General features: G+C 57.9%; 1 protein-coding gene across 1 annotated transcript in view; it reads left to right on the top strand.

Annotated features, from left to right (window-relative positions):
• The window catches only part of LOC119097325 (uncharacterized), a gene marked incomplete in the record, with an annotated part of 38,222 nt that extends 35,603 nt beyond the window's left edge, over positions 1–2,619 (top strand). Inside the window, 2 exon segments of the mRNA XM_037220373.1 lie at positions 1,309–1,455; positions 2,521–2,619. Coding sequence (XP_037076268.1) covers positions 1,309–1,455; positions 2,521–2,619 — 246 coding nt within the window.
• Between the last annotated feature and the right edge of the window lie 21,837 nt (positions 2,620–24,456).

Genomic DNA, 24,456 nt, shown 5'->3' with positions numbered 1-24,456 from the left:
GTGTCCGTGCACAGCGCCGCCAGCATAACGTCATGATCGATGGCCGGGCCGGCTGGTGGGCTCCCTGGACGGGCGGTGCGCAGCGGCGTCACGCGAGGCGACGCCACGCGGCACCTCCCCAGCCGGTCCCCCGGTCAGCGGGGGGATGGGAGTGGGGGGAGGGGCACCGCGCCTGACCTCTGCCCCGCAGCTCCCAGCGGCACCGCAGAAATGCTGTCGTGCGGGCCGGGTGTAAGTACCTGTGAAAGCAGCTCTGCAGTAATTACTTCCCCGGCTCACAATGCAAATGTCTTGACGTCAGAGCTGACGCTTCCCTGAGAAGAGCGGCCGGCTGGCGGTGTCGGGCGGCCGTTAGGGGCGAGGGCTGGAGCGCGCCACCTGGTGCACCGGATGGGGCCGCCCTGGCAACGGGCCCACCTCCCACGCCCGCCACATAGCTGCTCGACGGCCAAATAGCTTGGCATCGCATCAACTACCTGCCGAGCTGGCAACACAGTCCGACGTATATAAAAAACAGATCTGGAGACAGTGTGGGTTTCTCCAACAAGGCCAGTTTACCAGATTGTATCGGGCTCGGCTCGACTGGTTGCCCTGAGCGCGGGACACTCCAGCTGCCCCATCAGCTCGCGACACCGCCCTCGCTAACGCGCGGCGACGCTCGTCCTAAGCACATACCCGTCTCAGAGGCCCGCACGACGTCATTCGTCACGTTTGCAGACTCGTGACCGGGCGGGAGTGTGCCGTCACGAGGGAGCAGGGCGCAGGTGGGGTCGTGGGAGGGTGGGGGTGGCGCAGGCCACGGAGTGGTGACCGTTGCGGTTCGCGGCGGGCGGTCGCCGGGCCGGGGCCGGACACGATCCCTGGCCGAGGGAGTCATCGCGCCTGCGAGCTTGCTGCAGAGACGGTCAGTTCGTGAGGACCGGAACGGCTCTTGCCGACGCAGGACACCAGCACCGCCGGTCACAGTGTCTCTGCCGCATTATGATAGATTTCGCACTTCTTTGTCACTACAGGGGGTGAATTCCACCCTTGCGGTGCTTTTCAAAGATCCTCGTAATCTAAGGCTAGGACAATAAATTGTGTCAGCATTTCAAGTGGAATTTTCCTTCACTGAAGCGTGCAGATGAGAGACATGCGATTATGAAGCTGCCTAAATAGTCAAGAATAGCTACAGGGTGTCCCAGTAGCGTGATCTGAAACAAATTCAGCCGGCAAGCTCTGCGCGCGCACGCACGCACACGAATACGCATGGGAGCATTGGCCGCACATCGTGGCAGAATGTACCGATCCGCTGCTCCTCGTTTCCAGGAGATCTACATGTCTCACGCTCTGCGGCGGATATCGTACGCCACGTGTGACCCGAGCCGGGGTCAGTTCTCTTTCCTGGCCCGGGAGCCGCGGGGCCACCTGAACCTGCAGTACTGCCACACCTTCTTCACCGGCTCTGCCGACAAGGTAAGCCGCTGGCTACTCTTGCAAGAGCCACAAGAGAGCTGAACGGCGTCGGAGGACCTCCGCTGGCGAGGCATGGACATTGGCCCTCATGATCACAGTCTGCCAGTGTCCTATCCACTGATGGTGTAAAAGGGTACGCGCCCTTGAGAAGAATTCTTCACCGTTGGCGGGGGTCGCACGCTCGCTGTCGTGCGGTGGCACAATATAATTACACTGCACTTCTCGCGACTTTGCAATGAAAATTAACACGTGAGATGTGATGAGAAACCACGATGACGGTGTGATTTTCGGCTAGCTTGAGTTCATGAGCTTCACTATTACATCCCTGTTTACGAATGTTTACGGAGGTACCTCCGTCCCCAGCTAACTCGAAGCGCAGGCGCTACGCACATGCCACCGGCATGAATAGGTTGGTTCTTTTCGGATTCAGATTGTTGCTGATGATAGTCAGGTTCTTTCTTGCTGACCCAGATGAATATGTTAGACAGTACGAGGTGAAAAAGTGCAGGTAACTGACGTTATAACGATATCTATTCGGAAGAGATAAAATGTTGTTTTTGGGCAGAGACAGAACGACCGTCTTTAGGGGGACTGAATAACGTCGCCGTTTACAATGATGACTGTTGTCAAACCAGCCTACCTGTATGGCGTAATTCAAGTCTCGCATCCCAAACAAAGCTACTAAAGATCCGTATGGAGCACGTCCCAAGAATCTTACACGGGTGGACCTACTGGCCATTGTACAAACAGGAAGCAATCTTCCGATCTAGTTAATATGCACTGCGGTGTGCTGGCCCCACCCAGCCAACATGTCGGAATGTCTCAGGCATGTGAGCGGGCCTGACATTCAAGGATAGCGCTTAAGCGCTCTTCACGTAACAACGTTGCACTGAGATGAGGTTTCGTCATGGTGCAGATTGCAAAGCATAAAGTATGTACACAGAATATCAACGGGATGCAGCATTAAGCTTGTTTGCACGAGTGAAAGCTGAAGAGTGGCGCAAATTAGAACCGCACGCGGTGAGCGCTACCTGTGCAATACCGTGCATACCGCCCGGCTTTCAGGGAGGACATCGACAACGACGCTCACTTCACGCCGTTCAGTGCACGTGCACTCAGTTCCCATGTCTCTTTGTGAAAGTGCACGACCTCAGCAACTACTGAGCTCCCCCACTGCGGAGATCTTCTATTAGCCTTCCGCACGCCACGATGACGACTGAGAACAGACGTCAGTCGGCTGGGAGGCGTACCCATGGTTGTCTGAGAACAGACGTCAGTCAGGAGGCGTACCCCTGGCTGTCTGAGAACAGACGTCAGCCAGCGGGAAGGCGCATCCACGGCTGGCTGAGAACAGACATCAGTCAGCCGGCGGCTCGCCCATTGACATCCCGAGGACAGTCGTTGGCAGCAGTCTGGCGGCGTGCCCTGGCCCTGGCCGGATGAGAACGGGCGAGGGCGCCGCGTCAGGCCGCCGCCCACCGCCGGCTGGGACAGGCGCTGGCGTACCCCTCGCCGTCAGCGCCGTCCGTCCACGCCGCGCTACCGGGAGGGGTGCGACGCCCGCGAGCGTGAGACGCCCGTATTTGGGGCCGCCGGGGCCCGGCCGGCTGCTGCTGGCAGTGAAAGTGCCCGCCGCGCCACGCTGTCCGTAAGCCGTGAGCCCCACGCGCAGCCCAGCGCCGGTGCTGTTCGCATCCGGGCCGCATGAGTGCAGAGCCTCACTACCGGTCAGCGGGGGCAGTCGAACATCAGGGTTTGTTGACCCCGAACGATATGTGATCGAGAATGTGATGGTTTTGCTATAGACATCTGATCAAGGATTACCATCGTATAGACCTGTCGTGGTCATGAAATTCGTGCTTCAACATTTGGCTGAGTCGGATTTCCGGGGCCAGCCGTGGGAAATGGGATGATCGCCTGCACGTTAACATCAGGCTTCTAGGCGTTTCTTTTCAAGAATGGCCCGCCGCACCGCCATGGATAGCCGTTTATTGATGCCAGTTGTGGCCTGGCATTTCGATGTGTTGCAAGCGGGAGTGTTTGATACATTTTGCTGTATGCTTGCAAATTTAGCATTCAGTGTATCTTAATCAAAGAACCTGACGCAGGATTTTCACTCACTGCTTACCGATGTCGTTAATTGCAAGGTCAGAACCAGCAGCTTTCTCCCACTCTGTGATTAATTTATGCACATATCGTCGCTTCCGCGACCCCTGCGCCCGAATGTGAGCGAGGTCGTCGAGCTTCAACGCGGGCGATCTACCCCGGCACCAGAGCCATTGATTGGTTGTTTGTTTTCGTGATCGGCATCCAGCCGACGTCGGTTCGTCGACGCGGGTATGTTGAGCGGCGCCTGCGCGCGGCCGGCTGACGCCCTGCAGCCGAGGTATGCGGCGGCGGCAGCTGCCATGATGGCGGCCGCCTGACTCAGACGTCCGCCGCCCGGGCCGGCCGTCTAACGGCCGCTCATCATGCAGCCGCAGTCTGGCGGCGGCGCCCACCGGCCGACGGCCCGCGCCGGCGCCGCTTGGGCCCGGCGCCCACCGGCCGACGGCCCGCGCCGGCACCGCTTGGGCCCGGCGTCCACCGGCCGACGGTCCGCGCCGGCGCCGCTTGGGCTCGGCGCACACTGGCCAACAGCCCACGCCGGCGCATCTTGGGCTCGGCGCACACCGGCCGACAGCCCACGCCGGCGCAGCTTGGGCTCGGCGCACACCGGCCGACAGCCCACGCCGGCGCAGCTTGGGCTCGGCGCACACCGGCCGACAGCCCACGCCGGCGCACACTGGCCAACAACCCACGCCGGCGCCGCTTGGGCCCGGCGTACACCGGCCGACAGCCCACGCCGGCGCACACCGGCCGACAGCCCACGCCGGCGCACACTGGCCAACAGCCCACGCCGGCGCCGCTTGGGCTCGGCGCACACCAGCCAACAGCCCACGCCGGCGCAGCTTGGGCCCGGCGTACACCGCCCGACAGCCCACGCCGGCGCATACTGGCCAACAGCCCACGCCGGCGCCGCTTGGGCTCGGCGCACACCGGCCGACAGCCCACGCCGGCGCCGCTTGGGCCCGGCACACACCGGCCGACAGCCCGCTGCGGCCGGTCGACGGCGGGTCGCGGCCGAGCGGGCGGCGGCGCGGCTTGGGCCGGGCGCCCACCGGCTGCCGCTGAGCGGCAGCCTTTCTCCGGCGCCGGTAATGTGGTGCGCCGGCGCAGATGCAGGCCACCGTCGCCCGCTCCCGCCGCGTCGTTAGCGTCCATCATGCCAGGAATCCGAGCCGCCGCCGCCGGACCTCTTTCCGGACGGCAATGGCTGCTGCGGCGGTGGCGGCTGCTGCGGCGGTGGCGCCGACGGCGGCGGAGGGCGACGGAGGTATCACGTGTCAACACTGACACCGACACCCGTACGGGGTGCGAAGCGCGTTGGGGGCTCGCGCCAGGGGGGTTGGGTTCCGGTCACCCAGGAGGTGTGACCCTGGTCCAGTGTGGTGTCGTGTGTCTCCACCTCGCAGGGGACGTGCCGTCTGGGCCGACCCATGAACTTGTACCTTCCGAGAAAAGGCTTCATATAAATCGGGGGAATTTACGGGAGGACCCGAACGGAAGTCCACATCCGCACCTACACCATAAGTGGCTTTTGGATTTAGCTCCCTGTAAGCTGAGGCTTTATTAGGCACATCACTTGTGCTTGAACTGTCCTGTTTTAATAAGCGTGCACGATATGACAGTTACAGCTGCGGTTGGGGTTTCAATGCCGTGGTAGGCGGCCGTAGGGAACACCATGCTGTGCCGAGCCGGGTGTTGTCTACGGCCCTTATGGGAATGTGAATCGCAGGAAAATGCTCTCGATGACACTTGACTCGGTGTGACCCAGATGTATCCGGTGCCGATGTAATCCGAGCCCCGTCCATAGCTGGAGTGGTGCGAACTCCGTTCAATATCGGTGTAACCCGAGCCCAGTCGAGAGCAGACGTGACCCGAGCCTCGTCGGGAGCCGATGTGACCCCAGCCGTGTCGGGAGCCGACGTGAGCGTCGGGAGCCGTCGGGAGCCGATGTGACCCGAGCCGCGTCGGGAGCCGACGTAAGCGTCGGGAGCCGTCGGGAGCCGATGTGACCCGAGCCCCGTCGGGAGCCGTCGGGAGCCGATGTGACCCGAGTCGCGTCGGGAGCCGATGTGACCCGAGCCGCGTCGGGAGCCGATGTGAGCGTCGGGAGCCGTCGGGAGCCGATGTGACCCGAGCCCCGTCGGGAGCCGACATGACCCGAGCCCCGTCGACGCCGCGCTGTGTGCGCTCGCGCGCCGGCCGCCGTCTATTTTAGGCTAATGGCGGCGCCGGTGGGCGTGCGGCGGCGCCGCGCCGTCCGCCGTAACGGTGCGCGCTCGGCCCGGCCCGGCCCTGCGCTCTCATTAGCCGGCCGCCGTAAATCGGCCCGCCGGCCGCGCCGTTGCAGGCCTTCAGTCATATCAGATGGCTCGCTTCCGACGGCGGGAGCGGCTGCCGGCCGGGCTGCAGTCGCCGCCCGCCGGTGGAAGGGCCGACCGGTGACAATTAGCCACCCGAGTCGGCCGACTTAATGCGGAGAGAGTGGCGAGCGGGACAGAGGGCGGAGGCGACATGGCGTCCCATTATGTCTACTTAGCTAGGGAGGATCATTTCCATGCCGGCTGTGTTGATTCGTTTTCGGCGAAGTGTGCCGTGCTTTTGCCACGCTGGCGCTTCTAATTCCGGTCACCGTTGGCAGGGCCTCGTTCGCTGGCGACGATGTATGCACGCTCTTTGAAAGCTCCGTTTCTCAGATGCTAATTTAACCCATAACCCAACCGTTGGCCTCGTCTACATTCCTCTTAGGAAATGGATTGTGCTCTTTGTAAATGATGGTATCCAGATAACCATTTCCCGACATACGTTCCATGAATGGATATCGTTACCCGAATATGTGCATCGAGGAAACGAGCCCATGCCGTGAGCAATCGAAATTCCCACACTACGTATGGCTCGCCAGTGGTCTGATGCGGCACCAGACTTCTCACATTTGTATCAATTTCGCGATTTTAGCCCGCCTGCTGAAATTCCAAGTTTAACGAGACGGCACTCCGTGGCATGGTGGTTAAGCACCTATGGGCGGTGACAAGCGGCCATGTACACTTGCATGAAAACACGTGGCCCCGAGCAGTCATCGATCATGGGCTAATTACACTTGATATCGGTCTTGATCTATATCATGTGCGCCAAGTATCTGCACTGGCACAGAACATGCCGTCACTCAAAGTCAGCTCCGGCGAGTGATGGCCTTCCCAAGTGCGGCCAGCGCTGCCGCTGGCTGGCCGCGGACGAGCGACCATTCGGCGGCGGGGGGGGGGGGGGGGGGGGCAGCGCCATGCAGCGGAGCAGCGGCTCACCAACGGAGCTCGATGGGCGCTGCGGGGCAGCAGCGTCGCAGATCAGCGTTACATACAGAGGTAATGAAGTCAAGAACAGGATGATATCTGATGATCGACGGCCGTGAAAAGATCTGTGACAATGTTGCATTACTTTAGTGAACAGGGTTTTTATCAGACTTGCCAGCTGGTTGATTCCCAAGCTGGCTTCGGTAAACCTTCGGTTTGAACAGATTTCTGCATGGCTATGCCATATGTGTTGACCTCCAACATCATGGAGCATTTAACTTAGGAATTTAAGCAGCATGCCTCAGCTTACTGATCATTTTATTACAATCCTCCTTCACATGCTGGAGCTTTGTTGCTGGATTTGCGGGCTTCGGAACAACTTGCATGATCTATGGTCTAAATCGAGCTAGGCTCAACTGCCAGGCATCCATGTCCGTTGTCCAATGATTCTAAATTGTTGGCTCTTAAGCTACCGCATTTGGATGCAATTGAAAGCAATCTGAAATTCGAATGCAGATCATCTTAATTTTGACAACACTTGCATTCAAACCCTAGTATAGCACAACTGCATGGCTTCCTCTTGCTGTTACTTTCACTTATGCAGGAACTCAATGAAATGGTGACTTGGGACCTAAAACCTGTTTCGTTTAAATGAACGTACTTATCCCCTACCTACGCATGGGGCCTAAAACAACAAAAAATGTCATCAGCTGACACCATGTGTAGCGCAGACAATCTCGAATGATACGAAACATGCGGCCCGAGCTCCGCCGGGTGTCAACGTTACAGTTCAACGCGACAGCTCTTTAACTGCAGAAAAAACCCAGAGGTGGCGGACACCAGACTCATTCATTAAAACATACCTTGTTTTGTGTCCTAATGAATGAGACCAGAAGTCATATGTTGTTGGATTGGTTTGCGATGGTCCTTGTACTTGAAATCATTATTTGTATGTTATCATCTGTTTTGCTGTTTAGCGATAGCCTGAGAAAAATCCGTTGCTCCCCGATTACGTTGATGACAGTACCAAAGATTGCCAGCCAACCAGCGCAGTCAATGTCTGTTGAGAGAGCGAACTCGGTGAGCATGTATCACGCCAATTATCAGCTTTCTACCGGAATCCATCTGTGGTGAAAAAAGATAAAAATAAATATTGGCTTAAGGGTGGCAGGGGATTCCCCTCCACTGGACCCGTCTTTGCTCCACCCCTGTTGTCAACCCATTGTTTGGGACGTGCAGAATATTTTTGGTAATCAGGCTACTACCCTTCATGCGAATTTTGCACCCCACCTGTGGAAGGTTGCTTATTGGGAATATAACCACCAACGCAAAACTTGCTTGAGTTTTCCCTGTGATGTGAATTCTCTGAGAAATGGCAGCCGGCACTTGTGCGTCCGATTACACACCCTGGCATTGATGGCTGCTAGGAGGCAGGCGACGGTGTTACATCAGCATATTCAAGCGGGAGAGGATCCTTTTTTGGCTTCATTGCTGGTGCGACAAACTTGGGCTTTACTTAACGCTTATGTCGAAGCCGATTCTGACCTTTAATAAGACTAAGAAAACGGTGTTCTAAGAACGAAATAAGCACGAAGGCATAATCAATATAAAGTTGATATCTGTTTGGCGTTGAAACGGATTTAAACCCCTCATCCTAGAACACAATCTGGTAATTGCACCTATCTTTAACTACGCAGGTGGTTAGGCTGGACTTAGGGGGAAAGCTGAAGAAGAATTTATATGCAAACTTAACTGGATCCTGAGCACCACGGGTGCACAGTTCTCCATCGCCGTTTGTGGGGTCTGTTAGTCTGTTTGCAGTGCGTAGATATCATTAATGGGTTCCGACCCGCCCTTCAGCGTTATTATCCTCTCCCGTCGCGAATTATGGCAGCCCTTCGTCACAGATGCTGGCTGCGCCCCTGCCGCTAACTCTGGTATAATTCTGTACTGCAGATCGGCGCATCCCACCTCCACTATGCGTAAAAAATTACACATTTGTTTCACAAGGCTCCAAACAACTCATGAAATAGTGAAAAGAAAGCCAACGTTTGAGCAAAATATGAACACTGCTATTGGACAGTGGCTATTCTCCACATATTTTAGGGGATCATTGCAAGAGATGCGGAAATCTAAAGCATATGTCGGACAAAGATAGCGTAATATTACGTTACAGAGATAGCGATTGCTTTTGAAGGTCAAATGTACCGCTAAAGAATCGAAAGTACGCATACGCATTGCTTGGAAGAATAATGTGTTCACAAAGGCTTTGGTGAAATCTTTCGTCTGGATCTCAAAGTGCCCGATGGTTGCGGCATATCACGGATGGTCAAAAGGTCGCCATTGAGCGTGCAAACCTCATCATGGCCGATTATACAGGTGTGATCGGTATCTTAAACGTGAGCTGTGTAGACTTATAACTATAGTTGTATGCGGGAGCATTTTTAGTCATTTTGACTAAGTACGGTACACTGAACCGTGGAGCCACTAATTAACACGATGCTTGTTAATCATTTCCTGCATAAGCTGTGGATTGCTGCTGATCTCATAGAATTGTGACTCGCTGTCTCAAAGAAATTGGTAAATTCAAATAATGGTCAATTTATTTCGCCAGGAAAAGGCCTAGAGAAGTGCTCTTATTTTTAAAACGCTGCCATTCTGAGATATTTCATTGATTTGGGGTATTTATATTAAAAAATATCGGTTTTCTTGTCGCTCGTTGCCATGCTGAGCGATGTACAAAATGTTTCCTGAGATTCCTCAGAGTTCCTCAGGAATGGCAGCCTTACATTCGACGGCGTGGATCAAATGTATTGCTTTCTAAGGGACAGTCACGGACGAACCGTCACGACAGCTGATAGCTCCATTTTCTTTTCAGACGTAATCAACCGACACCTAATGAAGGCCCCAGACCCTCTCTTTTCTTTGGCTCTTGAAAATAGTCCATGTAATCGCATTACATAATCCGAGTGAATGGACCAGCCGGCGCTAGAGAAGATAAGGACGGATGCGGCATGCTCCGCGCTACGAGAAACGCGCTTTTTGCCCACTGGGCCGTCCGATTGTTTTCCCCGACGATCTCCGGACCGGAGGATCTCTCAGAGAACTACTGGCACGCGGTGCGCGGTGCCTTTGTTGTTGCCGCCGCTTTGATGTCTGTCATTAGGGCCCCGTGTAGCCTGGGCTGGGGGCAGGGTAGGGCGTTCGAGTTATGCGTAACATGCCAGCGCACGAGCGCTGTCATTAGTGACCCTCAGCGACCTGATCCGGGTCCTGGCTTCTCAGCAGCAAACGACCAGTGCTCGCAGGTCGCATGCAGAACCGGTCTGGCCACTTAAGAAATCAAAGGGGTTTGCAAGCCCAAAGGTTGTGTGCCGGCGCGTGATCATCCCGTTTTGGGACAAAGTTCGAAAATTTATTTCAAGCTCAGATTAAGCTATAAAAAGCGGTTATCAGACTGAAAAGATTATGCCGGCTGCCGTGATTGATTTAATGCACACACACACACAGCTTGCACAGCGAGAAAGGAATGCGACGCATAGTATGTACATACACCAACTATACCAAGCTGCCGCCCAATTCATCGATTATAAACTGCACGTGCGTGTCTGTCACTTCCTGACGCCTTCTGCGCAAGAGACGTGAGGAGCCGACAGACTGATGTTTTGCACAGTAAATCAGACCTTCACGTGCATGAAGTGCGGGCTTTACTTGATCAGGAGGAAAATTCAACAATGGAAAGATAAGTCGTTGCTGGAGACTTTACCCAACGAGCATTGTACATACACAGTGGTCACAGGCACTGCGTGTTTGTACACGCTGTTTAATGGTGCCATTACAGCCGTGTCATTGAATGGAAAGACAAACGCTGCGACACAACTCTAAACAGGCATAATCCCTTAAGCAATGTTCATTAGGGGAATAGTGGGCTAGTAAGGCGCATGCGTGGGATGGGGCGGACCGGGCGGACTGACACTCACCTGCGACTTACGGAAACTTCGCTGTACAACGTTACGTTGGCAGGTGAGAGGAATTTCCTTCGCAGCAGTGTTTGGTTCGCAGACATTTAAGAATGTCTCTACACAGCTGTAGCAGGGTATGCTAGCGATGTAAATATCGTACTTGGATGGCCAGCCAAAAGATGGCACGCTGGTTAAAAATATTTTAGTCAGAACGTCCCCATGGCCCTGCAAAGCGAAGGCGCCAAACAAACAGCATCCGAGACGACTATATTTGCGCAGCATGCGGTACCTCTCGCATGACAATTTGTGGATGTCACGTGCTCCACTTGCGTGGAGCCATTTTCTCGCATATCTCCGGAAAATATAGCGTGACATCCACATGAAGGAATGCAGATAGCGGTCATTTAATGTCGGTCTTCTGATGATCATTCGATGTCAGAGGTTTCCAACAAGATGTTGTCTCTATTTCGGAGGTGCTGGCAACATGTAAAGAGCCATGGTCTCGTTGATGCGCGTGCGTCTGGGTGATGAAACCCCGTGATGCATCATCAAACATCCACTAATGTTAAACCAGCCGTTCTTTATGGGGAGTAATTTCTGCGATTTGTGCCGCTTCTTCGATACCTGATAACAAATCCGCACGCCGTCACAATGTGATTCCAATATCCAACGTGTGTAAAATCCACCTTTGGTCTCCTCCATACCCATAACTGAATCGGTTAGAGCATCTGCTTCCCAAACCACCTGTGGTGGTGTCAGGGCTGGAATCGCTGCACGCGCTTGCAATTTGTCCTTGACTGTGATGGCCCGGGACCGGTGGTAGTGGCTCCCCACGTCAGATGAGGCCTGAGGCTGTTGTAACGCGTGCTGAGCAATGCAACACAGTGAACGTTCGTCACAACATTGTGTTGTTATACTTTAACGTCCTCATCGGATGGTGGGGACGGCACTCACAAAGCAAGCACTGCTTGGCTGAGCCTGACGTGAGAGCCTTCCCATCAAAAAGCTCCGCGCAAATGTATTTCGCCGGAGGAAAACAAGAATGTGACACTATTTTAGATGCTATGAATGATGTTTAGGGCCTTTTTATACCCCGGGTACATTGCAATGCTTATTCCCATATCGCCGTGGCCAGGACTGATGGGTTACTACCTAACATGACCATAATCAACACAAAACAAACTGCTTGTTGTAGAAACCATATTGTGGTCCCGGATAGCTGGTTCTGTTCTGAGCGCTGAACATGCAATTTTCTTTTAAAAATACCTTCCATTTAGCTAAACGTAGCTCTGCCAAGCTGCTTTCAAGATTTATTGCTTACAATTGCACAGAATTCGAGGACGGGAACACAGGAACGGAACTCCACAATGTGGGATTTGACCTCACGTTTATTCATTACTTCTTTTAGTCGCCTGCAGTTCGTTCACGGTAAATCATGCTGACGTGCAAACGTCTCGGCACCGAGCATTATATCCACTGTCGCTTCGCAGCCCTGTGATGCTGTGGTCACGGTCAGGGTAGGCTGTTCACTCGGCGAGTCTGCTTGCCCCGCTCGGACGGTTTTACGGCCTCGGCGGATCGAGTCCCGCCTGGAGAATTCCCCGGGAGATCGCGGAATGTAAACAGGTTGAACAAGAGCAAATTAGACCTGGTCTGACAGCAGGTAATTTCCAGTCGGCTGCGGCCGCAAAACAATTGGAGAGACTGAGCGGTGACCTTGATTCAAGCCCGTACTTTGTCACGACACAACGGGTTGTTAGAGGGGACAGGGGTTCGACGAGGAGCAACAGTTCCACGTGGCCACCTCTTTTAATTGATCCTACCCTAATAATGACGGCAGTTACTGTCGACAGATCCCTATTATCGTTTGGTTACATGAGATTTACCACCATGCTAGAAGACGTGTCTAAGAAGTTGCCTTTTTCTCACCGCTTGGCGACGTAAACAGCAGACATGCACAGTGAATCTGCGCATGTCCATGGCACACGGCACAACCAGTCCCCGTGGGCGCCCAGTGCGCTCATGCGTCGGGCCATGCACGATTATATACTTTACGCTTGGCGTTGTAAACAGCAGACATGCACAGTGAATCTGCGCATGTCCATGGCATACGGCACAACCAGTCCCCGTGGGCGCCCAGTGCGCTCATGCGTCGGGCCATGCACGATTATATACCTTGTTTATTGTGCGGTAGAGTCGCTTTTTCCGCAGGTGGGAGGTAGCGATTATAAAATCTTTGGTGGCCCTCGCAGCCCAGCACATCAGAGACCTCCTGTTCAGAGTGTCATATTGTTCGGACTATGGTCCTCGTCAGGTGTGTCAGCATGCATACGACACTCCGGCCGGTTAACTCTGCGACCGTTGTCATGTGTTACGGAGTCCTAATAAGGTGTTCCGGTGTCCTCGTTAAGCCGAGTTGGCAGAGCACTGGACTCGCACTTAGAAGACCCCGGTTCAAATCCCAGCGATTCCAAGAAGATAACTACGGCTGTGGCGTGTACATGGCCGAAAACTGAACATCTTCCAGTCCTTCCTCCTCAGGATTTAATGATACCTGACGACGGCCGGAGAGTTAAGTGGCCAAAGCGTTGTGTAGCTAACACACCAGATGAGACGATAGTCCGAATAGTTATATCATCCGTAATTCTAATACCTCGTCTCTATCCTTCCGAAAATCATGCATGGCAGCTGTCTCCTGCCCGTATCAACACGCGGTCACCGAAACAGTGACCAGGTGCACAGTAGACGCCATGGACACAGTTATAAAGTATGCACACATTGTCATAGAGTGGCGACGACATTGTGACAAAGGCGTGCAGAGTGCTGACGCGCGTGAATCAGCCCAGAACGAATCTAGCACTGTCTCTGCCCTAGACCGGGTCGGAGCTCTGGGTTCTGCGGTTCTGGGCGAGCGGCCCGATCGGTCGGGCCGCCGGCTGCCTGCGTGTGTCGAGTCGCAGTCGCCGGGGTCGGCCCAGCGCGTGGGCTGCGGGCGCCGGCCGGTCGGACCGCCGTGCTCGGCGCCGCTCCGGTGCATCCTGCGCCGCATTCCGGCGCGCCGCCACAGCTCGGGTGACGTCAGCGGCGCGGTCCGGTCCTCGGGCGGCCGGCCGGGGTGTTATCGGGCGTCGCCCGGCAGCCGGCACGGGCCACAAACAGGCCTGAATAGAGCCGCGCCGCAGCCGCGCAGCCGACCGTCTCGCCAGTTGACAATGATGAATTCCAACAATTGGGAGCGCCTATATGGCTGCGTGGAAGGAATCAGATACACGCAAACAATATTCCAGAATAATTGATTATTCAACGGCATTGTGTGCAGCGCAGCATGCTACGAGCCGGTTCGGCGCGCCGACGCGCCGGCTCTGGCTTCGGCGCCGGCAAATCCAATTTACGGCGCGGAGGTCGGCTGCGGGCCGCGCCGCCCGCAGAGCCGGACCGCCGCCTGGGTTTGATTCGACATTCCTGTCCGGCCGAAATTTTACCGTTTCCATCACCCCCGCTGCGATACAAATGCTGCGCGATCGCGCGGCGAGAGGGCGGCGGCGCGTGTGGAGAGACGGCTGCCGGTGCAGCGACGCCGACGGGCGCGGCCCGGGCCGTGGAGCGGCGGCCTCTGCTCTCAGAGGTCGCGGCGGTGAAGCCAAGGCGCCTCACCAGGCCCCCTCCCCTTCCAGTGCAGACGTGTGTGGGAGGGGAGCTTTGGTGACGTCACTGGCGGTGGGCGCGCCGTCCTCCTGGGCGGGTTTTGCCCAGTGGCGCAGTTGACCCGGAGCTGACCGGCCGAGTCCGGCGCCCCTGGCTGAGCCGTGGCCTGGCGCGCTGAGTCACGCGCCGTGCCCCGCGGAAGTGCAGCTGCAACTCCAGAAGGTTGCTCAGGAAATAAACCGCAGGTTATTTGGCCCGACCGCTGCGGTGGGACGACTCTGGATTCAGCCGTGCGTGATGCAATGATGCAGATTAGTGTCGCAGCAACCGACAAGTGCCGACATCCATATGGTGTTGGCTGAGTGCTAGGTGACGACTGCAGAGAACATGCATGCATTTGTTATAGAGGTGTTATGCTGTTTTTTATGTCTTTCAATAGGCCTTTGCGTGAGGTTTTGCGATAGACCGTACGTGAGGTTTGTTTATTGTTGTTATGGGCAAAACAGGACTAATGAAATGGGAGGAAAACGTGCATCAAAACATTGCATAGTTGCCACGGTCCAGGAAAACTGCAGTAAAAAAGACAACTTAAATTGTCCGTACATGACAGTAATAGGTACTAACTGAACATTCGCCCTCGCATTTCGCAAGACTATGCCTCCACAAAACGCATTTCGCTCGGCGCGACGAAGAAAAAACGTGGCTGATACCATTCTTAGCGCTGGCGCCTTGCGTGATGGATGGCGCCGTCGGCAGCTCGGCTCAGCCGGTGAAAGTCCTGCTGCGGCGGGCGCGGCGGTGCCAGCACCACCTCTGACCCCCGGTGAATGCGGCGGCGCCGGTCCAGCGCGGCGGCGCGAGGTCGGGCCACGTCACTGGGACGCGTCCTCTCGCGGCCCGGCCTATCAATAAACATTGTGTCGGGCGGCCCGCGCGGGCCCCCGCCGCTCCGCAATGGCAGAGGCCAAGGCTAGCTGCCCAGGAATGTTTGCCACGTCAGCCATTGTCGGCGGGCTTAGCGAGGGTGACCGGTGCGAGTTGCCGCCGGCTGGTGACGGCTGGCCGCTGACGGCCGGTGCGAGTTTCAGACAGCTGATGACAGCTGGCTGTTGACGGCCGGTGCGAGTTTCAGACAGCTGGTGACAGCTGGCTGTTGACGGCCGGTGCGAGTTTCAGACAGCTGATGACAGCTGGCTGTTGACGGCCGGTGCGAGTTGCCGGCAGCTGATGACAGCTGGCTGTTGACGGCCGGTGCGAGTTGTAGGCATATGATGACAGCTGGCTGTTGACGGCCGGTGCGAGTCGCAGGCAGCTGGTGACGGCTGGATGCTGACAGTCAGTGCGGTTCACGGCAACTGATAACGGCTGGCCGCTGACAGCCGGTGCGAGTTGCAGGCAGCTGGTGACGGCTGGCTGCTGACAGCCAGTGCGGGTTGCTGGCAGCTGGTGACAGCTGGCTGCTGTCGAGTGACAAACACGGTGAGCGTCTCTGTCGCGCAGAGAAATAGACTGAGGAGAACGCTCTGCAGCCTTACGGCAGCGCGGAAGCAGCGCTGATATTTTGATGGGATTGCTGCACGAATCGCTGTGCGGATAGAGAGGTTTGCAACAGGAGTCCACTGACAGCTCTTTTCGCCACGTTCTTTTCGCGTGAGCGGCAGACGGTGGACGTGGTGGGAATGTTTGAACCCAAATCGGTTCGAACCCTTTCGAGGAAGCCGTTGATCTTTACTGCCTGGTATTAGTCCTCGTATGTTTGAACGGAGTCCATAATTTGCGTGAGGTAATCGTTTGGTGGTACAAATTACACCAAACTTCAGGCATTGTCAAGCGTATCGATCAAACCGGTCTCTCAGTAATTTGCCTCCATTCGTCAAGACAAGGTTAAACTTTTGGGCCTTTTTGCCGGCGTCTGCTCTATGAAGCCATTATTTACAGCTGCCCAACTATTTCCACCCATTATTTTGTGTAGCTTCTTCAACAAGGCAACGATTTTTTGTCAGTGCTCCACTATTCAAAAAGGCCAGGCGAAGAGACCGGTCTGCTCCCGAAGCATTCTTCAGCCAGGTCTGCATATTATCCAACGGTCTCTGTCGGTCTCCGAAAATGAATCAGACTTTGACCCCGACCAATCTCGGGCGACCCAGCGGGCGTTTCCCACGAACGGCCCGTCACTCCTCGCGCAGGCATGCCCCACCCGTGGCCCCTGACGTCAGGCACAGAGCCGTCGCCGCCGCCACCGGCCATTTTAGCTGCCGGGAAGCGCGGCCGAGTAATGATCTGAGAACAGCCGGAATCCGTGCAGTCGCCGGCCGGCGGCGCTGCATACTTCTGGCGTGTTGTTGTTAATACGCAGCCGGCCGCTGCCCCCCAGTGCCGACTCTCTGGCATTAGCGGTGCGGCGGCACTCCCCCCGCTCATTTTAATAATAACCTGATCGGCGCCGGCGGCGGCCGGCGGGAGGCGGCCCGGGGACGCGGCGGCCGGCCCGCGGGGAATCCATCACGGTCCCGCCCGAGCACCGGCCTCTGCCAGCCGTGTTATTACGCGGCCTCCGCGCTGCCACGCTGCGGGCCTCGGTGCCAGGGACACGCGCAGCCGAGAGGTGCAGGCGCCTGGGGCATGCCCCACCGAGGGGCCCCGGACCAGCGCCGACACGCCCCACCGGGAGGCCCAGGTACCAGCGCCGAGACGCTTCACCGGGAGGCCCCGGTACCAGCGCCGACACGCCCCACCGAGAGGCCCCGGTACCAGTGCCGACACGCTTCATCGAGAGGCCCCGGTACCAGCGCTGACACGCCCCACCGAGAGGCCCCGGTACCAGCGCCGAGACGCTTCATCGAGAGGCCCCGGTACCAGCGCCGAGACGCCCAACCGAGAAGTTCCGGTACCTTAGACACTGAGAAGACCTGGTACCATGAAGACACGCCATCGAGGGGAGCTGTACCTGGGACACGTTCCACTGAGATGATCCAGAACGAAGGATATGCTCATCTAAGGGGTCCCAGTATCAGAACACACTCTTTTGTGAGGGGTCTCGGCATCAGCAGCACACTGCATCCAGACTCCAGAAGACTTCACGCCAGAAAAAAGTTCCCCTTGAGGTCCTGACACGGAACATACGTTCCACCAAGGAGGCCTGTTCCAGGATAGCCTTCATCGAGAGGGCTCGGTGTAGGGGTGAAACTAAGGGCGAACTTCAGTAGGGGTGAACATTTGAAGAATAGGCGACAGGCGCCAGTTGTAACGCATACCGTGAGAATGATGAACGTAATGCGGGGGTTTGGGAGGCGATCTACCGAAAGGACCGACACTTTGCCGAAAACGCCCTGTGCTGAGGGAGCCGAGTATGAGGGTATAGTGTGCGGTCAGCTCACCGTAGGAAGCATAGGCTCGGCCCAGAGTCGCAGCTATGCACTCATAAATCACGAGCATGTCTTTTTCTGTGCAATTCAGATGAGCCTAGGCTTGGGATTCCCGTTGCCACCGGATACAGAGGAAGATAGAAAGGAGCACGAACTAGACTATTGTGCCAGTCAAGTCACAGCATGCATTTGCGTATTGCTAGAGGATTGCGCTCGGACCCGTCTGGTGTGCTGGAGGAGTGCGCTCGGACCCGTCTGGTGTGCTGGAGGATAGACATCCCCGACTACTGGGGTTTCCTGCTGCTGAGATGTCTATATGACGTGTACCGCACCGTTGGTGCAGCGTTCACCCAGGATTGCGAGCCCAGCCGTGGGTTCGCACCTGGCCATCGGCCTTGTGCTCCGTCGTCCTGTGTCGTGTGGGCGTGAGGCTGCGACGCTAACGTAAGCTAGGCAAGCAAGTAAGTTGAGTGCATTGTGAAACACTCTAAAATTAGGCTTCCTCGGTTTCCTCGGATGCCTTTCGTAGCCTGAGACAACGCTTCCTCTGCTGGCTTCCCCATGTCAGATACATGGCCAGTCTCAGGCGGCGTCCTTCAGCCACTGATGCTCGTGCTCTGGTTACGGCGCATTCCGCCGCGGGTCACCACCACGTCGTGACCATACCGCCGCTGTCGTACCGGGAAGGGCCCCAGTGAGAGGCATGCCCCGCGCCCTCCCCGGCTGGGCGCGTGCGGAGGTCGTGCCGACGACGCCCAGTTAGATGCGGCGCCAGCCACGAGCGGCCGGTCGTTTCGCAACCGGCGGCGACAGTTACATGCCCAGTGCATGGCCGGCGCGGACCGGGGTCAGGCACGTGCTGTGTCCGCCCGTGCCGTGACGACACCGCGCTGGGCGGCCGAGCTGGCGCCACCGGTGCCGGGTGCCGAGGCCGACGGTCTCTGCCCAGCGGGCGGAGAAAGGCAGAGCGACCGACTACATCCGCCAGCGCCCACACTGCCGGGGTGAGGTCACCAGGCGGGAGCAGCGCCGGCCGCTCCACAGATCCTCGCCGTCGGGGCCTGGCGAGCGGTGGCGACGCTCGCAAAAAGTCTCCAGTCAGCAGTAGCTGTATCCGCTAACGAAGTCGGTGCGACCTTCGCCAGATGCATATCTGACGGTGTGGGCCTGATGAGGAATGTCTTCCGCGGCGGCGCGGCGCGGCCCCACACACACCGTGACGGCGGGCGGGCCGACCGCGTGCCGGCACGCTCCGGCCGCTCTCCCATTTGAATATGACGGCGCGGCAGCGCGCGGGCGGGGCGGCGCGTCACCGCGAGCGTGCGCCGCATACCTGACATTCCACGTGGACGGGATCACCTTCAGCGCCGCCATCCATCGGCGCCAGCCTCGAGCTGTCACGGCCGCCGGGGCCTCAGCCGGCTGCAGCTCGCGGACGGAGCGTCCCGAGAGGCCCTGAGGTCTGGCGGACGGTCTCGAGCTGCCGCGGTCGCCGGGGCCGCGGCCAGCTGCAGCTCACGGAAGTAGAATCCCGAGAGAGGCCCTGACGTCTAACGGACGGTCTCGGGCTGTCGCAGGCGCCGGGGCCGCGGCCGGCTGCAGCTCACGGAGGCAGAACCCCGAGAGAGGCCTTGACGTTTAACGGACGGTCTCGAGCTGTCACAGGCGCCGGGGCCGCGGCTGGCTGCAGCTCACGGAAGCAGAGCCCCGAGAGAGGCCCTGAAAGGGGAGACCGGCGTCGAGAAGTAGCAGCAACGGCGGGTCGCCTCGAGCTGTGGGAGTCGACGGCTGCGCTACCTGCGTGCCGTCGGGGTGGGGGGCTGGAATACCTCCGAAGTACTGCAGCCGTGCACTGCGTCAGGCACATGGTGTAGAGACCTGGAAGACTTCTCTCCAGTCCGACGGCTGACGTCTACCGACTGATTGCTGCGCCAGTCAGGCACGGCAAACGGCCGCGCCAGCCGCCAGTCTCTGCAGCTCCGTCGCGCCGGAGGGCGGGTCGCAGCTACAGGCCACCGTCCCAGGCGGCGCCGAAGATCAGCCGCGGGTCTGACCCTTCCGCGGACGCCGACGACCTCCGAGGGCCCGGCGCGCTGGTCTGTGACGGATCGCGGCGGGCGGCTGCTGGTCTGTGACGGATCGCGACGGGCGGCTGCTGGGCCGTGACGGATCCTGGCAGATGAAGCGCCGGACTGTGGCCGATCGGGGTGGACGTGGCGCGGCGCTGTAATAGATGCAGGCAGGGTGGCTGACTCGCTGTGACGGATCGGAAAGGTGATGTGGTCTGCCGCTGCTGATGGTGACGTGGTCTGCCGCTGCTGATGGTGATGTGATGCGCCGCTGCTGATGGTGATGTTATCTGCCGCTGCTGATGGCCGCTGCTGATGTAGTCGGGAGATGGACCTGACGTCTGACTCCACTCCGAGCCTCCAAGCCCTCAATTCTGCCAGACATGATCTGACAAACTTGTTTGCTGGCTTTTTCCCTTCATTGGATAGGGACCAAAAGTATATGTTGTAATTTAATGGCCTGTTTGGCCTCCTAAAGCATGTTATGGATTTAGTTTGCTTAACACGAGAAAAAAGTTATAATTTCCAAAGCGGTGCCCGCCCCGAACAAATCTCAACTTTGTCATTCTCTTATTTCATCTTCGCCCATATTACCGTGAAATAAAACAACGGTGTCATAAAAACCAGCTCCAAATTATTGTTTCTCATAAAGTTTATGCTCAGGCAGATGTCTGGCAAACATATTTCAGTGTAAAAGGAGCTCCCGACAAAGGGAAAGGTACCAAGTGATAAAACGATACCACATACCAAATCAACACAGAGGTTTTTATGCCGCACCTTTTCACAGCTGTCTAATCCTTGCGATTTCTGGTTAGGCCCAATTCCTTCAACGATATAAGCAACCAGGCTCGCCCCACCGCAAACAGCGCTGGGCTTCGGCTCCGCGTCACTATTTCAGTGCTCCTTGTGCTCGTGCAGTGGACGTATTAGTTTGTCAGCATGTTTCACAACTTGGCTCGAGTGGCGTCAGGTCAAGCGTCACGGCAAACATGTTCTGCCCGCGGGGTATTGCCAGCTGTCATCCGCTGGCACTATGTCCCGCTGTCACACAACGGACAGCTAATCGCTTATCTGGATGCATGCAACCCGACGAGCCGTGTCAAAGAGACGAATGACTCGGTGATAGCCTCATATTACATGTATAGATTATGCAAATGCGTGCCTATCTCAAGGCTGGTACCTGTTTATGGAGGCCTTCGGCAAGCTCTGATCGTCCCGTCGCCTCCGATCGTAAGCTTCGTCAGGCATCCAGCAGCTGCGGCACACGCCAGCATTCCGCCGCCGCATCGGAGTGAGCCGTTCCCGGGGCATTATCCCGACGTCGAAAGCTGTTCAGATCCGTCTTCGCCGGGTGATGGCTGCGCCGCCCCCGCGGAGTGGCCGCCGCCGCCAGGCTTCTGATCGCGACCGACAGCGGCGGCGGACAGGTGCGGCGCTGTTGTGATCTGGCGAGCTCGCGGTCGGGCCGCGCCGCCGCTGCCGCCGACGCGGGCCGTCCCGGCCACGCCGCTGCCGCTCGCTCGCCCGCATCAGCGGCGGCGGCGGCGGCGGCGGCGGGCCGCGCCTCACGCGGTCAACAGCGCGCGCCGCGCGGCCGGGAACGCGCGCCCACTTAGCGGGGCGACGGCGGACGGCGGCGGTCGTGTCGACGCCGCTCCGCGTCGGCCAACGTCGCGTTGTCGATAGGGCCCATTACCGGCGCGGTGACGGCGGCGATGGCGGCGCGGATAAGTCGGTGATAAGGAGCGCGGGGGCGGGGGCGGGGGCGGGGGCGGGGGCGGCAGGCTGCCGGGATTTGCCTCGTTAGCCGGCAGACAAAGCGCTGTGTTTCGCAGCGGCAGCTGCCGGCGCTGCGCCAGCTTCACGCCTCAGCGCTGGCCAAAGGCGTGCCGGGGTTGTGCCCGGCTCAGCCCCGTCACCCCGTGTCGTGTCCGTGATCTGGCGGCGCGTGCCGGCACCTGCCGCGGCCGCCGGCCGTTTTTTACCGGGGCCCGGCGCGGCGGGTCGGGTCGCTTCGGCCGGACATTACACGGGCCCATGGCGGGCGTCATTACACGTCGTTCGGACGTCCCGCTGGCGGGGAACGTCTGCCGGGCTCCCCCGCCGCGGGCCACGGCGTGCCCGGCCGATATCGGCCATAACTCAGCGGCTGGCGCGCGCACCGGGCGCCCGGGCCGGCCTCGATCGGCCCAGTGGGGGACGCCGGAGGGGAGCGTACGCGCCGTGCCCCTCGTGACGGGGGGCGGCGCCCGGCCGCCGGCCCCTAGCCAACCTTTGAAATCTGAACAAACATGCTGCGCCTGGGGTTTACCACGGGAGTAAAATATATCTCCCTGTTTTCCGTTCATTCTTTCCGTTTCATATCATTATGTGTCCGCTCTGGTGATTTATCCAGCACCCAACAGTTCTGGGAATTGATTGGACCGAGAGGCTCGTGCTTTGCAATGAATCATGAATGCGAGGAATTCCGCTCATTTGAAGGCAAATCTCGTTCGTTCTTATGGCTAATGCCCTGGTAGTGTAGTCATGCAATTTGTTTTCATAATCAGGAAAGGTTTTTAATTCACAACTTCACAATCACAATATTTCACAATCAATTCACAACGAATTTGACGACTGGCGATTAACTCAGCCATGGAGGAATTAAGTGTTGTGTGTCGCTCATCACGAGGGTTCAGTCTTACTTATTTGTTTGACTCATCTGTGATGCTCTCAAATCTTTTGAATCTTCCCACGATGGTTTCGAAAGGGTCATCATGGTTTAGAAACAGTCCGTTAAGTTTTACACGATTCTGTTACGTCACGATGCGCTAATCACTCCAAAGACCAGGGCAATCTACATATGGTTTATTGACAGTCACTGCTCCAGTTGTGCCATGGCTATACAATGCATTCAAGGGTGCAGCCAGGGTGCGGGGCAGTTGGTGGTAAAAAAACTGCGCCGAACTCCCCCACACTGAAAAATCCTGGCTGCACCCCTGATTATATGCGATCATATCCCGCAAACAGCTGTCACATTCTTACGAAATTTCTGTAATGCATGCTTGAACGCTTCGTCACCTGTCCATGAGTGGTTGTCTATCTCCGGGGATGCATGTGTAACTGCTTGACAGACAACACCTTACCCGTCACTCTGATCGCCTCTGGTGTGTATCCCATACGTAGGGATGTACACCAGAGGCGATCAGACAGGGATGGGCCGGTGCCATCTCGACAGGGATGCACACCAGAGGCGATCAGACAGGGATGGGCCGGTGCCATCTCGACAGGGATGTACACCAGAGGCGATCAGACAGGGATGGGACGATGCCATCCCGACAGGGATGGCACCGTAACACGGGCTTGTAGCACTCAATGCGACGTTGTTTACTGGGAAGTTCATGTCACAAGCTCAAAAACCACCTCCGCGAGCCATTGTTACAATCACATGGATGCCAACGCTGCCATGCAGGCATTCACTGTTGGATTTTCACCCGCCGTATGGCCGACGCATTGTCCGCCTGAAGACCTCTCTCGAGCTGTGCCCGCCGGTCCGGCAAACCGCGCCACGGGTGCACTCGAGTGTGAATACAGGCGACATTCACTTGACCTCCTATCTGCGCGACACGGTGGCTGGCGCCGGGCCATCATCGCCACTCACGCCGCGCCGGGCGGCTGTGTGCGCCGGCGGTTTTACACGGCCGCCACAGAGCGAGCGGACCGCAGCAGTCCGCAGCGCGCCACAAACGGCCGCAGACCGGCGCGTTCGCAGTCACTGACAATTTACAGTCGCACTGCAGGGCGCGCTGGAGCAGCGCGGCGGAATTTCCAGCCCTGCAGTAGAAAATCAACGGCGACAGCACGCCGCGTGCGCCAGCGGCGCAGCAGAGGCGCACCCGCGGAGGCCTGTGAAATATCGGGGAAAGACACCCGCGCTGTTCCGACACAATGCCAGCAAAGGCATGCACACGGCACAATTTACCAAAGAGTTCACGACTGCCTGCAAATTTTTGGGCGGATATATGTGGCGCCGCTGCAGGCTGTCACTGGGCAGTCGCCTTGCGCCGGTGTTGGAGCCCCTGTGGTCCCGCACGGTCGGTTGTTTACGGCGCGTTGACCCCACATGGCTATCTTGATATCGTGGATCCGGTGGCAACGGGTGCGGCCAAACACCCGAAACAAGTTTTGGGGTGTGCCACTGGACACTGGCGACATATCCCTGGTCCGCTCAGGAGCATACGCCCTCTCGCAAGGTCGCGATCAACATAAACTGAGGCCGCATCAGGCTCATCTGTCTGATAAGATGAAGGGATTGTGGCGCGCGCGCTGCTCGCCCTCACCAGCGGGCCACGTGCTCAGCTCCGCGCCGAGTGGCCGGCGCCGGGCTCCGGTGGCGGCCGCCGACCCTGCGCGCGACGCCCACGCCGCACCGCCGCACCGCCGCACGGCCGGCCGGCGCCTCCTCCACACCGCGCCCCACGCATTCCGCGCCCGCCGCGCCGTTCGCGGCGTTCCCATGCGAAGCGGCCGCGTTTAATACGGGCGGCGTGACGTGCGTCGGCCGCGCGCCGCCGCCGGCGGCCGCGCC

This window comes from Pollicipes pollicipes, unplaced genomic scaffold, assembly GCF_011947565.3.
Source record: "Pollicipes pollicipes isolate AB1234 unplaced genomic scaffold, Ppol_2.1 Scaffold_4295;HRSCAF=5057_pilon_pilon_pilon, whole genome shotgun sequence".
In the NCBI taxonomy this organism is placed as follows: domain Eukaryota; kingdom Metazoa; phylum Arthropoda; class Thecostraca; order Pollicipedomorpha; family Pollicipedidae; genus Pollicipes; species Pollicipes pollicipes.
The sequence above is the reverse complement of the archived record's forward strand: the minus strand, read 5'-3'. Positions and strand labels throughout refer to the sequence as shown.